This window comes from Odontesthes bonariensis, chromosome 4 (assembly GCF_027942865.1).
Source record: "Odontesthes bonariensis isolate fOdoBon6 chromosome 4, fOdoBon6.hap1, whole genome shotgun sequence".
Lineage (NCBI taxonomy): Eukaryota > Metazoa > Chordata > Actinopteri > Atheriniformes > Atherinopsidae > Odontesthes > Odontesthes bonariensis.
In genome coordinates, this window is record NC_134509.1 from 39335211 (window position 1) to 39353535 (window position 18325).

General features: G+C 44.1%; 1 protein-coding gene across 1 annotated transcript in view; it reads right to left on the reverse strand.

The window, feature by feature from the left end:
• Positions 1–8204: 8204 nt before the first annotated feature.
• LOC142379169 (uncharacterized) overlaps positions 8205–18325 on the reverse strand; it is a 28634-nt gene continuing 18513 nt past the window's right edge. Inside the window, exons 9-11 of the mRNA XM_075464301.1 lie at positions 18082–18155; positions 14299–14427; positions 8205–14116 (exon numbers count right to left, since the gene is read on the reverse strand). Of these exons, the coding sequence (XP_075320416.1) occupies positions 14001–14116; positions 14299–14427; positions 18082–18155 (319 nt within the window). The 3' untranslated portion in view covers positions 8205–14000. The remainder of the gene's footprint in view (positions 14117–14298; positions 14428–18081; positions 18156–18325) is intronic.

The window sequence follows — 18325 nt, forward strand, 5'->3', positions numbered from 1 at the left end:
ACTTATTGTAAGTCGCTTTGGTTAAAAGCGTCTGCAAAATGACCGTAATGTAATGTAATGTAATAATTTAGCATTGACACAGTAGCAGTTTAAGTCAGAGCAATAGGCCGTAAGGTGAACCCCGTTTTCGTTTCATCTTGCTCTGACGTCTGGCAACTAAAGGATCTCTACTTCATAAAAAAGCAGGAGGTATGTCAAGCTTACAGTAAAAAAGTTTGTCGCAAAAATTCCTGCCCGTTTTTTATGCCGAGACATTTATTGCAGAACTAGCTTCTACAGGGCGTAATCATTTTTGGCCAGGGAGTAATGGCACGGCTCGACACGTGATCGTGCTAAGCCAATAGGGTAGCAGATTTATGACAACTAACCGGCAACATGGCTGCCTCCGTGGTTTTATTCAACTTTACCGATATAAAGGAATTCTCCAAAAAGTCTTCTAAAATCGACCAAATTGATCCTAAAACGTGCTTTATACATAGCCGTCCCCACGAAGAATAATGAGGCAAGTGGGCGACCTAGTTATTTTTTTTATGCAAGTCATTTCTATCAATAAAAGGTAATCAACTGAGTTTTAGTAATGAAAAGGACCATGAAATCATTCTTTCGTTCGTTCATTTATTCACTCACAACTATATACAACACAGCCAAACCACAAAAAAGATAGAAAACATATTTACAAATTTACAATAAGCAAAACAGAATAGTAAAGCTATTCTATGACGAGCTATTCCTCACAGTCAGTCAGGACTGTGATCGTCTTCCCTGTCCTCAATTTCTTTTGTGTTTCTTTTATGTTTAATGTAGTCTACTTTGAAATCTTTAACTCAGTGTAATCCTCATTGTTCATGTCCCCTGGTATACTCTCTCTCTCTCTCTCTCTCTCTCTCTCTCTCTCTCTCCCTCTCTCTCTCTCTCTATGTGTTATTTAAACTACTTATGTATGTATTTATTTTGGTATACTTATTTGTTCTTCATTTATTATTAATGTCATGTTTTTGCACCGTTTTTGTATCTTGTAAAGCAAAATAAAGTTGTATTAAAAAAAAAAAAACATCAACAAAAGAAGTCGTAGAAAATCGAATACAAAAAGGAAGGACTACTGTTACAATCACTGAAAGTAAAATCAAATATTTTCACAAATGTTTGTTTAAAATGCACATTTTTTTGCCTACCAGTCCCTTCGTGTCCAAGAAACGAGGAGACATTTGAAGAATATCTGCCGATTGCTGTGGGTCATTAGCCTGGAAAACCAGCGCCAACTGCTGGACGGCAAAATGTTTTGCCTGCGGTTGGGTCTGGCCTCGAACCACTTTTCATTTTGAAAATACTGCCCTGAATCTGGCAGATGGCAACTAAACCAATCACAACGCAGAGATGTGTTTTGAATCAACGCGGGCGGGGCAGAGGGTTCTGGTGCGGGGTTTTGAGGGAGTGACGACAGAGCAGTGCGACGTTGGGCAGTGGAAGCGAACATAGAGGAAGCGAAAGCACAACAAGAAAGATGGAACAGCGCTCGTTTGATTCAGCCTTGGCATCAGTTTTGGAAGAGTCCCCTCCCACCAAAGCTTTCTGTCGCGCTTACTACGTCACAGTCAGTTGCGCTGATTGGTCAGAGCGTTGGCCTATAGGCACAGACACGGTTTGAAAGACAACGGGTTGTGCTCATCAACAATGTTCCGTTGTATCCATTGATCGGAGCCAGACTAAATTAGACATCCAATCCATTTAGGCTGGTTTATCAGGCTAGTGGGTCATACAACATTCAACATGTTCTGCGTTAGCTTCAGCAGCTAGCTAAGTTAGCTTCAGCATCTAGCTAAGTTAGCTGTTGAATTGAACATTTGCCCCGAACGCTAGCTTGCTAGTTGGCCAGTCTGGCCTCGCAAAATCAGTCTATGACAAAACATACAAATGTGCCGTTGTTATACTGATGGAAGCCTACTATAACGTTAGTTTGAGGACTAAAATGGCACTTTTACTTGTCTCAAGAGTCACGGTGAAGTCCAAAGTGACTCCGCCAAAGTTACCCTGAACACAAGCCATAGTTGACTTTTTTTGTTTAAAGCAATACTATGTAACATTTCTACCTTAAAATAACAGCTTGAAAAAAATTGTGCGGCTAGAATGAGTTTTAATATTACGATTGGCCTGTCTCCTATGCCCTTCGGGGGTCTGAGTTGGAATAACTGCGCTATACTTTGCTGGACCGGCCCGGGACCGGCCCAGGAGCTGAGCGGAAGTACTTCAACTTGCTTTCTGGCACACCTACCGCAAAAACAAATAGACCCCTCTCACGTTCCCAGGTACATTTGATTACTCTTACCTTCTCGGTTGACATAGCTTGCACCTTCTGACTCCTCGCCGGTTCGTCAACAAACGTGAAACGTGAAAGCGAAAGGGTGTTGTATTTACGACAGTGTAACCGTACATTACCTCCAAGCCTCTAGGGGGAGCTCCATAATGGGCTTTTTGAGAAGTTACATGGTATTGCTTTAACTCCAGATTTTTGAAGTCAAGGAAAGAAAATGAAAATGAGAAGAAAAAAAAGCCGGCGCTCAAAAATTACACTGCTACAAATAATGAAAATAAAAATAATATTTCTTGGTAGATAAGTCACCTTTTTCTCTGATCTGTACAAGTCCAACTTGTAATTGACCCACAGAATCATCCATAACTTCCTGGTACAACTCCAACATTTGGATCAGTGACAAATTTCTATCTTATCGAACCTTTGTCATCTCTATTTCTATTTTTTTCTTTCTTTTTTTTTTTTTTAACCCGAGGCTACCCATCCATCGCTTGTGTGAAAGTTCTGCACGAGGGCAGAAATGATTACGCTCTGACGCACATCATGACGTCATGACTTCACAGAGGAACATCAGTCAAACACATCAGAGACAATGTGCGTCAGAATGACGCACATTGTCGCAGTTTCAAAGTTTGTAAAGGACCCTGTTATACATGTAACTATTGCTAAGCTATTGCACGGACAAGAGAATTTTATTTCACACCGAAAGAGAAGAGGAAAGATCACCAAAATGGACGCAACTAGGATGCAAATGGACACCGTCACAATTACAGAGGAAAATCTCCGACCAATTGTGAACAGACATCTGGAAAAAGTTACAGCAGCCCAGTGGACCGTGCTGGGAAGTGGAACGATCGATTTGGAAATGCAAGCCATTCTTGCAGAGATGTTAGCAGACATCGTACAGACGGTGTCAACAGTCCTCTTGAGAATCTTGCTTCCCAAAATTCAGCAGGGCTCTGTAGAAAATACAGATCGGACAGATTCTGGGTTGACACCAATAAAAGCAGACCTTGGAGATTCTTTGCCTAAAAGTTTCTCCACCTATCTTAATGCACCACAAGCCAGTTATAAATACAGCCAACATTTGACCAAACTCATAGGGGGAGAAATAGAACAAAGAGTAAATTCTCTTCTCAATGAAGCAACAGTGACAGAAGTTTTACCCCCAAAGCCTGCTATTTTTGTTAGTGGGCTCATGTCAAATATTTATCGTCTTGGCCACATGGCTTTTCATGCTGCCAAATGCCTAAGGGAATGCTTTTTTACGCTGAAACCCAAATGTTGTAGGTCTAAACAATACATTGAAATAAGTGATAGTGACTCCTGTAAGTCAGACGAAAGCAATACACAATCATTCACTCTCACGGAATCAACCACTGAAGGTGTGAGTGACATCCTGATGAAGTGGTCAGGATCTGAAACAGGTCTAAATCAGGAAAGTGGACATGTTTCGCCCATCAGCCCCACTCACTTAGCAAAGAGCACAGCAGCTGAGATAGTAAACATTATAATGGAAAACGTTAAAACTCCAGAACCTGTGAGTCCCGCTGAATCCAGTGGGTATTTATACATAAATACCATAACCATTTTCATTTTTTCCACTTTTTGTTTTGAATTTTTCTTCTGTTTTCTGTATTTTTCTGTCTTCATCCAGCTCCAGCTCCTTTCAAGAATACATTTCAGGCCTTTTGATATGGAGCTAAATCAGTCTCAATATTTACAAATGCGCAGGATAAGAAACCTAAATTTGTCAGATGTTCCCACATCCATGTGACTAATACAGAACAGAAACAGAACTGACACAACAACAAGACCGTAAGACAAATCGATGAATATAATAAACATATTCCCTGGTAGTAGGGTTAGGTATCATTTCAATTTTGGCAAATTCACAAAGAGCTGTCGCAGTGAAGTAATTTCCAATGCTTTGATTTATGGGAGACAACAGCTAAGTATGTAGTAGTACTGTCAATATTGGGTGAGGACAAACTAAAGACCGCAAGAAAGGATCCAAACATCAGATGGTCCTTTAAGCCTCTCTACTGTCTTGTTGCCACGCTGCAATGCGACGCTCCAACAATCAGAAACTTTGCTTTGAGTAGGAAAGTTGGATGGTGTTGTGGGAACAGGGACATTTCCTCTGATGAACGCACCACAGGATCAGTTCAGTACCAGGGCTGTTGTGGAACTGCCAATGATCCCGTTTTTTTTTTTTAAAGGCCTACCAGGATAAGAGTAGCCAGGGTGCCAGCCGAACTTAGCCCCGCCCATAAAAGTTTTGGTCGGGAAGTTCGGTCTGGCTCTGCTCAGTTGGGAAATTATTATGCCCGACCAAGAATCGGTCGACCCAATCAGATTGCCAGGGCGGGCTTTATACGATGATGGACAGATGATCAACAGGGACATTATCGACTACATCACTAAAGAGCGCTTGGTTTGACTTCGTTTGAAACAAACATGGCTGCTGCTGGAGAGCTAGGGTGTGTAGATTCTGCCAACGAGTCTGTTCTACAGGATCTCCACATTGCATTCATTTTGAAAGACGAACAGAGGAACGCGATAAAGGCTTTTATCGATAGAAAAGATGTTTTTGCCGTCCTTCCTACAACAAGTGTGTGTCGCTAAATCTACGTCACATACTATGTTGCTCTGATTGGTTGTAGGTCTATCCAATTGAGCGAAGAGGCATTTTTTCTCCTGGTTCGGTTGAAACACGCCCCATACTCAAATCTCTATTGAGCGGTATCAGACTCACATTCTGACTAGAATCGTGAGTATGACGTAGTCAGGCTAGGATAAGAGGGGCAAAGTAAAGAAAAGAAGATCTGCAGCCGAACCAGCCCACCTGCTGACGTTATCTGAAGCCCACCTCCACAAACATGTCGGGTTCACACGGTGACTGAACATGAAAAAAGCAGCATTTAATGACAACTTTCTCGTGGATAGATTTGAGAACAAGACGATGAATGCCATTGAAGAATGATTACTAAGCTAACGTTGTTGGTTACTGAAAACAATCGAATTGAATGGAATCTGTCACTTACAATAAAATATCAACACATGGTATTTATTATTTTTAAATGGTACAAGGTGGAAACTGCACGGTGGTGTGCTGGTTAGCACCATCACCTCACAGCAAGAGGGTTCCAGGTTCAACTCCCAGCTGGGGCCTTTCTGTGTGGAGTCTGCATGTTCTCTCCGGGTACTCTGGCTTCCTCCCGCTGTCCAAAAACATGCATGTTAGGTTCATTGGTGTCCCTAAAGAATTGTCCTAAGGAGTAAGTGTGTGTGTGTGTTTGTCTGGTTTGTCTCTGTGTGGCCCTGTGATGGACTGGTGATCTGTCCAGGGTGTACCCTGCCTCTCCCCCGATGACCGCTGGGATAGGCTCCAGCCCCCCCACGACCCGACTGATGGATTCAGCAGGTATAGAAGATGGATGGATGGTACAAGGTGACTTATCGTGTGAAATATTCCACAAAAAAAGCTGAAACTGGACATGCTGCTCAAAAGAAAAGACAAACTGTTAACTTGGCAGGCTTTCAGGAAGGAGCTGTTCCTCCACATGTCTGATGATGGTCTCATCCGTGATCCAACGCACGTCCTCTTTTTAATGCTTGTGAAAGGTCACCGCTGCACCACACTTCTTGATTTCACTCCCAGCCTTCTGTGAGCAGAGTTGTATCGAAACAGTTTTTAATTGATCAAAGAAACTACTGCTCTCACAGTATCAGTGAGCACAGACACAACCGGAACTACACCAACTACATTTAGGTGCCTTTTGGACTGATTATAGTGATTATAGTTCTTTCTTTAGTGTTTTTCTATGAATCAAATAGTAATGTAGAACTCCAAATCACAAAAGGATAGGACAGGAAATGTCTCCATTAGTTCTCCCAACACTTAAAGACGTTCTGACAGTGAGGATTCCAAGTGAAGCGTTTCAGCTGTCATTTTGTCCCATTCTTCCTGCAAACGCATCTTCAGGTGTGCAGCAGCACGGGGGGGTGGTTGTTTCAGAGTTTGGGGACAGGTCAGGACTGCAGGTGGGCCAGTCCAGCACCGGTACCCTCTTCTTCCTCAGCCATGCCTTTTGGAACGTGTGCAGAATGTGGTTTTATGTTGTCCTGTTGAACAATGCATGGACGTCCCTGGAAAAGATGTGGTGGTGAAGGCAGTATATGTTGCTGTAATATGTCAGTGAACTTTTCTGCATTAATGCTGCCATCACAGAAGCTCCTTTTTCTCTTTGCTCCGGAGCACACGGCGTCCATTTCTTCCAACAAAGATCTGGAACACTGATCACTCTGACCACAGCACACGTTTCCACCGTGTGACGCTCCATCCAATCCACTTTATTTATAAAGCACAGTTTAAATAAACACAAAGGTTTCCAAAGTGCTGTACAAAAATAAATACAATAATACATAATAAATAAATAGACACCCCAAATAAAATATGTGAACATAAAATCAACAGCCTACGTAGTATTTAAAGCCAAGGAAAAGAGGTGCGTTTTAAGAAGAGTTTTAAAATTAGACAGTTAGGAGGCCTGTCTAATGTGCAGTTGCAGTTCATTCCACAATTTGGGAGCTGCAACCGAGAATGCTCGGTCCTCTCTGAGCTTCAGCCTGGTTTTGGGAACCCTCAGGAGCAGCTGGTCAGCTGACCTGAGGGATCGGCTGGGTGTGTAGGGGTGCAGGAGTTCAGAGAGTAACACTGGGGCAAGACCATTTAGGGATTTAAAAGCAAATAAAATAATTTTAAAATAAATTCTAAAATGGACAGGTAGCCAGTGGAGTGAGGCTGAAATCGGTGAAATGTGCTCAAACTTTCCATCCCAGAGAAGTGGACCAGGTTAACATCAGGCTTCTTTTCTGCGCAGTAAAGTTTGTGAATGGAACTCTGTAGCGCTTGACAAAGTTTTCCCACAGTATTCCCTTGCCCATGTAGAACTATCAGCTGTTGATGAATGACGGTTCTTGATGCAGATGCCGTCTGAGGGATCAGAGATCACGGGTGTCCATCTTAGGCTTGAATCCCTTGTCCTTTACACACCGATTCCTTGTTAATGATACGTTAATGCTATTCTGCACTGTATAGGGAGAAATATTCAAATCCCTTCCAATTCTTCTACAAAGAACATCGTTTTTAAACAGTTCAATGATTTTCTCACATATTCGTGGACAAACTGGAGATTCTCTGCCCATCTTTGCCCCCCATCATGGAGGCTGCTTTTGGACTGAATCAAGATTGCAATCATATGTTGACATAACCTGTCTGAATAAACATTTTCATGTCGTTATTATTACTATTATGACTAAATTTCCTCTGTCCTGTTCGTGATGTTTGTATAACAGTTAAAAAAAAAAAAAAAAAAAAAAAAAAAAAAGAATTAAAACAATAGTTGATAGTAAATGTGAGCTAAAGTGAGATGAACTGACAATTTAAATTTGATCACCCAGGGAGTTTTGCTTTCAGAGGAAAATCAACTTGGTGAATTCAGTGAGACTGTGGTGATTAGAGCTTGTACTTAAAAATATTAAGGCTGAATAGGAGATACTGAACTTAAAACAACTTGAGGACAAACACCTGCCAGCACAAAAGCAGTGTGAGGATCATGGTTACCCTGTAAGGACACTGCTGCCAGTGCATGGCACAGCTTTGAAGCTATGCACACATCACCAGTGATGCTGTAGTCCTGTAGGTGATGATGAGCAGCAGTTTGGAACTGTTAACATCCTGCTGCAGGACGTGATGAATAAACAGACCAAAAGCCTCACCTCACTGTCGCAGTTAACACCAAGAATAATTAGCAAGTCAAATTAGACTCTCAGAAAATCATGCAAAAAATTGGATTTTCTTTTTTTTCCCCAACCATAACACAAACACAGGTTTTATTTTAAAAATATACTTTAATACAACAGCTGCATATAAATATTAAAATATACAATATACAGGAGTACAGTACACTCACACAAAACAAAAATATTAGGCTTCTATTTGTACGGCACTTCTTGTATTTTTTTTCTCCACTTTGTGTACTATTTTCCTAAAAGGTTACTAACTGACAAAGAAGTTGTACATAAAGATGTGTTAATGTGTTAACAGGTCCAAAGTATCACTGTAGTACTGTGAGTACTGAAAGACAGACAGGGATGCAGGGCTCGGGTTGCTGTACATGGCATCGTGGAATGTTTGCTAGTCTCTTTCCTCTCCCTTCCTCCCGTCGTTCAGCACATCTTCAACAGAATCCAGAACCAACAGCCATGTGATTACTCAGTGGATTTTTGCCCTTCCCTGCTCACATCCATGACTGACCTTTGGCTTTCAAACAACTGACTTAGTTTTGGTTAAAACGCCACATGGAGCATCTCATATATCACCATCACATTTGCAACATGGAACTGAACATCTGTCTGCCAATGAGCAGAATCTCACAGACTGCTGGTGGTTAAAAGGTTCAATGATCATGTGCATGTACTGCATGTTCAGGTTAGAAAAGAGCAAATCCATGACAGATTCAGAGCTGCTGGCAGGCAGACTATGGTGCCCTGAGGCTGGAAGTCTTCAGTCTTTACACCAAGCTGCTTCAGCTAACCCAACCCGAACCTGACCCCAGCTGTAGCGCCATACTGAAAAATCAGACGTGAGAGTGGCGTCTGTCACTGCCTGATGTGAGACACACCGTGTCCTCCAGACTAAAGAGGGGAGGGACCATCCAGCTCGTTATCAGCTCTCAGTTCAAAGCCTGAATCTCTGATGGTATGGGGGGCATTAGTTCCTATGGAACTGGAAACCTGCACATCTGGAAAGGTTCCATCAAAGCTCAAAGGTATAAACAGGTTTTAGAGCAGCATCTGCTCCCATCCAGATGTCATCTTATTCAGGGAAGGCCTTGCACATTTCAGCAAGACAATGTTAAACTACATCCTGCATCTATTCCAACAGCAAGAGTCCGGGTGGTGGACTGACCTGCCTGCAGTCCAGACCTTTCACCAACTGACTGCTGAGCAGCTAGAATCCTTTATCAGACAGGAATGGGACAACATTCCTCTCCCAAAGGTCCAGCAGCTGGTCTCCTCAGTTCCAGATGTTTACAGATGTTGTTAAAAGAGGAGGGGATGCTACACAGTGGGAAACATGGACCTGTCCCAGCTTTTAGAGACATGTTGCTGCCATTAAATTCCAGATGAGCTGATGTTTTTAATGAAATAATAAAATGCGTCACTTTCCATATATGATACGTGTTCCATGTTCTGTTGTGAAAACTCACTGTTTTTACTGTGAGATTTGGTGATTAAAAAGAAGAAGACGTAAAAAAGGTTTGCTTGTGCAGTGGCACCTGTGCAGCCTGCAGAGCTGGGCCTTCCATGTGTCTAAGGATTTTCAGAATATCTCTGGACCGAAATTTAAATCGGCCCATTTATACATTTTCAAGTAATCAGGCGGTTCAGAATTCTTCATTTCTGGAGGAATTCAGAGGCTGAAACAGTAAATAAATGTTTTTGAAAGAGTTGAGTCCATATGTAATTCAAAGTAGTAACATGCATTAGGTGCAAATTCTCATGTTTACAAGCAGAATTTCATAAAAATCTGTCCAGAATTTGTTGATGCATGGTACCTGCACCTGAGGTGCCTGACCTGAGCAGGCGTGTCTCACATCAGGGAGCAACAGTATCAATCCTCTCATCACAGTCAGCAAAGCTGCAGAGATTTACTGAAATATCAACTGGTTTTTTTTAACCTTAAAAGCATGATATCATCTGGTCTTCATTCATGTTTCTCGTCAATCCAGCGATTTCTGTCCCCACACCCAACACGATGCCTCGTGTGAAAACGTGGATACGCTCCAACTTTGGCTGAACGCGTCCTTATGGCAAGAAGCACAGAGGAAACGGGTTCTGTCTTGCATAAGAATCCTCAAGCATTCTTAACCTTTGATCCCAGCAGAGTCCTGCTCAGTTATTTCAATCTAATGATAAGACATGAGCAGCAGTCACAGGAGCTGGCCTCAGCTTCCCTGATGCAGGAAGCACACCTCCTGCTGGTCTAACTGACACCTGCCCCCATCCCGTTCAGGTCTGTGACACAAAGGAGGAGGCCTCCCCTGCAGCTGGCAGAGCGACAGCGGGCGGAGGTGGTGGTGCAGATTAAAAGGCTTCGGATAAACTGCTCAGGGGCCCTGGCTGAGTGCTGCGTCCCCCGGCTCCTCTGCATGGAAACACATCGCCTTTGAAATGGGAGAAGCCCCAGTGTCTAACAACGTGAGCAGTGGAGCAGAGTGGGGACAGGCACCCAGAGGTCAGCAACATCCCACCAGTGTTAGCTTACCGATGGGTCTATTCATCCGGCCACGTCCACCGGCCCCAAAGATCCACATAAAGGCCAGTACTTTCAGAAAGCCTTCACTCTTAGGCTGCCTGATCCACTTCGACTCAAGTTGAGATATTCCAAGTTGGGAAAAACATGGGAGCAATATCAAAGACAGCCCCAAACCCTTTTTTTTTTTTTCCAGTTTAAGGTGAAAAAACAACAGACCATGTCATCTGAAGCTGAGAACAGGAACAGTTTGCTGGTTCTACACATTTAATGACTGATGGGGCTGCTCCATCAGGCCTTTGCTGCGGATCAAACATCCACTGAAGGCATTCTACGGTGGGGCGCCTCCAAGCAGCAGAGCTCTTCACCTGTTTTTCTGAGTTTTTCAACCACACTGAATAGAAGTTTTTAGCCATTTTATGTCTTTTGTGTATCTGTAACAGCTTATAGCATATGTGGGAAGAATCCTCTCTCGATTCGGACACATAACAACCCAGACTGGTGGAGTCTGATCAGGCTTCCAGTGGACTAGCAACAACGGCAGCAGAGCAGCAACAGACTTCTTCATTAGCAGCCTCATTATTCTGCCTGTGAGCTCAGTCTGGGTATATTCCACAGAAGAGGGCTTCAAGGTTTCGGACCATCACATCCCCTCAACAGCTGAGATGGGTCACACAAAAAAAAACTTTCTCAGAAGAAGGCAGACATGTGCCTCAGTGAGAGGCCAGTTTCAGACCGATGGACAGTGACACCCAGCGAGGAAGTTACAAAAAGGACCGTCCAGTTTATGCAGAGTCATGGTCAATATCAGGCCAGAGCTGGAGAGCATAAAAAATAAAATAAAAAATAAGAGCATGCTGCACACTGGACCCCACAGCTCGGTGGACCCCGGCTGAGGTCATCCTGATAGGACAGTCACAAACAACCAAAGGAAAGTTTCCCTCACTTATCTGCTTCTTCCAGGTGCAAGGAAACAGAAACAGTCTGGGAAACTGAAAGGGGCATGGCAGCAGAGACGGGAGGCCTTGTATAGAGTTGCCACTCCTCATTAAAGCTTTGCAGTTAAAGGGACAGTCCACAGCACCTTCAGGAGAGATGCTACACCCTTATACCCTCCCGCTAAGTGTTAAAAATCCACCGATGCGTTTTCTCTTCAGCTCAGCAGCAGATGATGTTCGGCTTTGAACGAGAGGAAGCATCAAGACAAACTTTTGCATTCAGAGTGAAAATGACAGGCCGGTTGGACAACATCTTAAACTTCAATGACCAACAGCAACATTTCTCATAATTTAAAGGGCAGAACAACTAAAACAGTAGCAACAATAACCTCTGAGCTCCTCTGTCCACAGCTTTCAAAGAGGGAGAAAGAGCTTAAGGTCGACTGCTTCCCTCCTGGCTCAGGTGAGAAATGAGTTTTCAACAGGAGGGAAGCAGCAGGTTTAAGTGCAGCAGCTTTGGAATGCAGCTCAGATAGGCTGCTCGTCAAGGTTGGAAAACAAAAGGAAACTGCTCGGCCTACGGTCACTCTTGCGTGCAAGTTTCCCAGAGGTGATGACAGAGACCAGTGCCAGCTCCTCTCCACACATACGTGTCATCCGAGAGGAAAATACTTTGGAACCTTCTTTTGGCTGAACAGGTGACACGACCCAGGACAAGCCTGCATTTTTTTTTCCTTCTTAATAAAGTCAAGTGAGGCCAAGCCTGATGCAGTAGTCATAGGTTTGGTTTTACCTTGTAACAGGATTTAGGATCAGGCATAATAACAGGTCCCATTGGCTTTAAACTCCAGGCACTTCAGAAAGGCGTCATTATGCAAACAAACTGCCCATTACTGCAGCACATGCTCGCAGGACAAACCCCAGTCAGCAGTTACTGCCTCCAGCCCCCACACAGGTTTGCATTGCTCTTCATCTTCTAATGATATAGTAGCACCGTACTGACACAAAGCCAAGCCACCGGCCGGTCCCAAAGCGCCGGGCGCTCTCAAGTCTCTAAATCCATGTCCGTCTCTATAAAAAGGTGCCAAGAGTCTTTATTTCCCTCCTTTGGAGGATCTGAGGCCCTCTTCAAAAGGTGCTTAGTTGCTCTTACCACAGTGCAATTCAAAGGGTCACTGACTATGATTTGTTTTTATGTCCAACAATATTTAGAGAGCGTGGACAGGTTGGTCTACAGCTTAAGCGAAAACCACAGAAGAAAGGCAGATTTTCTCAAATTCACATGACTGACACCCACTTTGTGGGCTGTGGCTTTGCCAAATCACAACAAAATCATCATTCAAAAAAACAACAGAAGAGACTTTTTCGCTGTCTAGAACTACAAGTGTTTTTTCTATTTGTCATCGCAATTCAGGAAGTTGAGCTACATAAGTGGGTCAGGGGTTGAGGAGAGAGCTCGGGGGGACACGCTGGGGACACTTCCCTTTTGTGGGTTCAAATGAAGCCACTGCAGATGAGAATAAGGAGCACCCGGCTGCAGAGCCACACCACACCACAGCCTCTCACGTGCACGGCTGGAGTGCATTTAGGTGAAAGGAATCAGAGATGGGTGATGGGAGCATGCTGGTCAAGTGTTTGGCCTCTTCCTTCTCTTTCTAAATCAAAGTCATGTGCTGATGGCAGGCAGCATCTGAAGCAGTGAGAGCTTTTAGTGTCCAGGTGCTTAAACATTAGCAGTCATCTTTGGTCAGTTTGAATTAAGGTGCCATTTTCACTTTTTAAATTTTTTTTTTTAACTTTACCATGGTGTAACAACACTTGCTGACATGTCAGATGCCAATGGTGTGCAGTAAGTCTACAGGAGCACAGTCACATGAGAAAACTTCTGTTTTCTGGACTTGGGCGCCTCCCACCTCCTCACTGTAGAACTTCCTCCATCCTCAGGCGCCCCCTCGCCCTCTGCTCACTACCAATCCCCTGCCGACAACTACGACCATCTACAAAACAGTGCAATGTCTATTCATAGGCACAATGGGAAACGCATACAGCACACGGAGGGAAAAAGGAACATCATACACACTCATACAGTATATTACACACACACACGCACACACAGAAGAAGAAGAAGAAGAAGAAAGAACACAGAGATGTCAGCAGCAGCTCTGGCCTGGTGGTGTTATGGTGCAGCTGCAGGGACAGAGCAGTGAAGACAGCTGCTGTTCCAGGAGAGCAGACAGCAGAGGACCAGGAGCAGCCATGAAGGAGCAGCTTCTCATTCCTCCTCCCATCTCCCAGCCTGTCCATGCCTCCATCTCTTCCTCAAGTGTGCACAGTATGAGAGCGGAGCAGGTGTAGAGAAGCTGTCCCAGGTCAGGGCGGGTCAGGGCGGTGCTTGGACAGGGCTGTGGAGGAAGAGGAGTGCAGCGTGGCTCTACCCTGCAGCTTCATCTCCCACCTGCAGAGACTCTTTGCGCTGGTTCTGACTGCTCGCGCTGGCCGCCAAAATCCTCTGCACAAAGTCTTTGGTCCGCCCAGCAACTAAGGGACCTGAAGGCGTCACGATCGGTGAAATGGAAAGAGAAGAGGCTGACGCGTCATTACATGTTCTGAAATGTATTTGTCAAAATGTTACACCAAGTTAGTGAAGACTCAAAGCTGTGTGTGTGTGTGTGTGTGTGTGTGTGTGTGTGTGTGTGTGTGTGTGTGTGTGTTTTAGTGGTGATTCTAACCGCTGGACTCTTTGAGGATGTCCTCCAGGCGTTGGGTCATCCCGCGCTCGTCCAGGTCATCCTCCTCACTGCTTTCCACCCGCCGTCTGATCACCTCCTTAATCTGCAGCAGAGCCCCCAACAGGTTTTCTGTGAAATGAAGAGGAAAATATGGAAAAATTTATGTTAGTTTAAATGATCATCAATTATCATGAAAACTTAAAAAAAAAAAAAAAAAAAAAAAAAAGGAATAGAAAAGCAAAATAAAACGCAGCAGCTGAGCTGAGAAAAGTGACGCCGACTATATGTCCAGACACATACAGACACAGATATGTGTGTGTGAATAAAATAACAGTTTTTTTATTCAATGTCTCTGCAGTTGCCCCGGCAACACTCCGCTGCTGCTCGCGAGGGTTCATTGAGAGGTTTTTTTTACCATTGTTTAATGAGTTTTTGACTGACAGTTCATTGCCCCGATGTTGCTCAGTGTTGCTTGCGGACCTTCCAGGTTTGATTTGGGAGACTAGTGAGTTATCTCATGTAACGCTTTACCTAAAAGCAGAAACAACAAGACTGAATCCAGTATAGGTAGTTAATAGGTGACGAGAGCTCTGCCCTACGGACGTTCCGCGTATGTCCACAAAACTAAACCCGTCCGCTGGCTGCGCTGAACTGTGCCATGCAATGAACTGACACTCAAAAACTCACTGGGACCAAACCCCTCAATAAACCCACCAACCGGAAACATTGTACCAGGACTGTAAAGAAAAAGTCAGCAGCAGGAGAGGAGAGCGCAGTCAGAGCAAAGGTCTGTCAGGCACACCGCTTTAGCAGATATGCCCTTATGTCTTCAACATGACCAATGACCCGACTGCCTCAACAGGAACCCCTCAGAGGCCAGAAGAAAAGTCTGCGGCTGTATGAAGCAGGAAAATGTGTGTGATGACAGCGGGTGTTCCTGAAAAAGAAAAAAAGACTATTCACACACACACACACCCCCACACACACACACCGATTTCAGTTGCAACTCCGTTTAGATCCCATCCATGTTAGAGATGATAAAGTTCAACTATAATCAGACTACAGTTCCCAGCAAAATCCTTCAACCCCATTAGCAGTGGACTGTGCTGCTCGTCTTTGTATCCAAATGTACCAAACGGTGGCATGTTGGAACTGAACGGCGCATCGTGGCATCAGCTGAGCGGCTGCCGGGTCTCCCACACATCAGTTGGGTCATGTGACCACCTCTGCTGCGGGCTCAGAGGAGCATCAGCTTCCTGTTTGTGCATCTCACAAACAGAATGGCGTGAGAGCCGTCACAGTCCTGCCTTTATCGAGGCGTGTGAAAGCAGTCGGAGCTGAAAACAGGTCCGTTAGCTCTCTGAGGGAGACCGCCGTAAGAAAACCATTTTACTGGCGGTCCAGGTGCTGACTTCCATCTAGTTCCCCCAGAAAATGAGCGAAGCCTTGGAGCAGCAAACAGGATTTTCTAATCTGTCATCTTCATGTTGGTCTGCACAACAAAGACCCAACACACACACAAACACACACACACACACACACACACACACACACACACACACCAACCATCTGTGGGTCAACTTTGATGCTGAGAAACAGGACAACCTCTTATTCTGGCTCCTCTTCCAGAGGAGTCATGTGACCTGGTGGTGCTGCAGCACCTCTACTGTCAGGCTGTACCGATGGGATTCCTCCTCAGTGAATGGATGCGTGTGTGGGCGAAAGACTGCACGATGTCTGAACCGCGGGTTTTTAACACACACACACACACACACTACTGGCATGGTGCCAGCGTCCTGTTTGTTTCAGGCTTCTTGTTGGATCTGCAACTGAGTGAGTAATGTATGTTTTGTAAAGATGGAAATTACAGTGCTGGAACGAGTGAACAGGGGAGAAAAAAAAATGCTCTCAAGAAGAGAGGAAGCAAATGAACATGTGAGGTTGAGGCCAGTGTGTTCAGCTTCCTGACAAAAGGACAAAAAGTTTGTAGGGGCTGCAACAAAAGCCTTTGGAAAGAAATGCTGGACCAGGATCAGGAATATTTGGAATGTTAAAAAAAAAAAAAACTAGGAGAAGAAAAGGGCTGAGGAAGCTGGTAAGGTTGGAAAGAGGCTGAACTACATGATGACGAGGAGGAGAAGGCGGCAGGAGACAGCCAGGAAATCTGGCAGAGCCGAGGTGCTGATTATCAGAAAAGAGGTCACAGCTTTTTTTTCTTACTCCATGTGTTTACATGCTCTGCAGTGCTCCTGTTAGCATCAGCTCTGCATTTACACGAGTTCCTAAACAGATGGCTCCTCTATGAAGACTGGATTTCATCTTACAATGAGACGGGGTTTGAATTTTTCAGTACAATTACAACTACTACACAGAAACTGAAAGAGAAATAAGATGCTTGAGTTTAGCCAAACAGGTGAAAAGGGCTCATTAATCACACCATCGGAGAATGTGAACAGTTTTTAAATCAAATGGCCGGAGCGACTGGTCCATGCCGCTCACCCCACGAGTCCAGGGCATGCACAAATCCACCCAGAATTCACCTGTGCCTTCAACAATTAACACAACTGTTAGCCTACACTTCAAAAATCCTTCGTGTGTCATGCAACAAACCCGCTACACCGGATTTCACCGGAGCGGAATCCGTTTTTTCGGTGGGCGGGGAGCGGAAACGGGCGGAGCGAAATTCTTACCGCTCGGCTCCGTTCACATGCTCCGCACACCATAAAAACGAACGAGTTAAGAGTAGATGGATGCACCCAGTTTCCAGTGTCTTTTAAAACACTCAAAAAAGGACTTAAAAAATGAGGAAAAAGACACTTTTGATGTTTCAGTGGTGGACCACGGCAGGTAGCATTGGGTTGCCAGGTTGGTCTGGGTGCTTTAGCAAAGACACTTAGAAATGCAGGTGTTAATAATAAACTGTAAAACCTGACAGGCAGCCAAAGAGGCTCTGCAGGTCACCTGTCCACAAATATGACAACTAAACAATACCAAACCAAACCATTTTCAATTGGAATAACTCTTCACGGTCATGATAAAACAATTAAAATTTTTAATGTAATTAATCACATGATTTCCCTGATTAATCACGATTAATCGCATTTGTACACAAAATCCAAAAATGAATTCAAAAGTAGTATATAGCATTTAGTTTTATTTTAAATGTGCTGCCATATGAATGAAAGTGCCATAACATTTGTTGTGCAAACACACTTTTAACATCAGCATCTTTATGTAGTTTTTATGTAGAAGCCTCGCTCCACTGTCTGTTTCCTTGAATGACTTGCTGCTATCAGTTGTGTGTTTTGCCTTTAAGTGATATTTTAGACTGGAACTACTACGCTGAGAAGACAATTCAACTTGCAATGTTTACAGATGACTTTGGTTCTGTCGACTCCGCCGTCTGGAAGAACTTTAAAATGAAAATGGCCGAGTAAAAGTTCCGTACCCTTCTCCATGTTTGGTGGATCCGCCGATTACTTTCTTTTCCTGTTCCACAGCAGACAGCAACAGACTTTTACAAAATAAAAGCCTGTGAGCAACAGACTTTTACAATAATAAAATAAATAAAATAATAATAAATAAAAAATACTGCGTTAATGCGCGATGAAATATTTATCGGTGTTAAATAATTAACGAGTTAACTCGCCCAGCCCTCGATAAAACATATTCCTTCTAAACAAGAGCCTGATGAAGAGTTTACTCAGATGAATTTAAGGATTGATTAAGCCCAGAGTCAGCAGAACACAATCCATCAACATCAAACTGGTCTCCAGCACTCACCGTACTCCTGGTTGAGCCCCCAGAGCTTGATCTTGTTGGCCTCATGCTGGGCTTTCTTCTTCAGCCGGCAGGCCCTGAAAACACAGTAAAATGAGCACAGTCACTCTCTGGAACGGCCAACTCTCCCCGAGTATTCTTGTTCACCGCATGATCCCGTTGCAGAGTCGGCCGACTCGCACTAAGTAGTACGAGCAAGGATTCATTTCCAAACTGTGAGACTGACTGTAAACCTCCACTGCTCCTC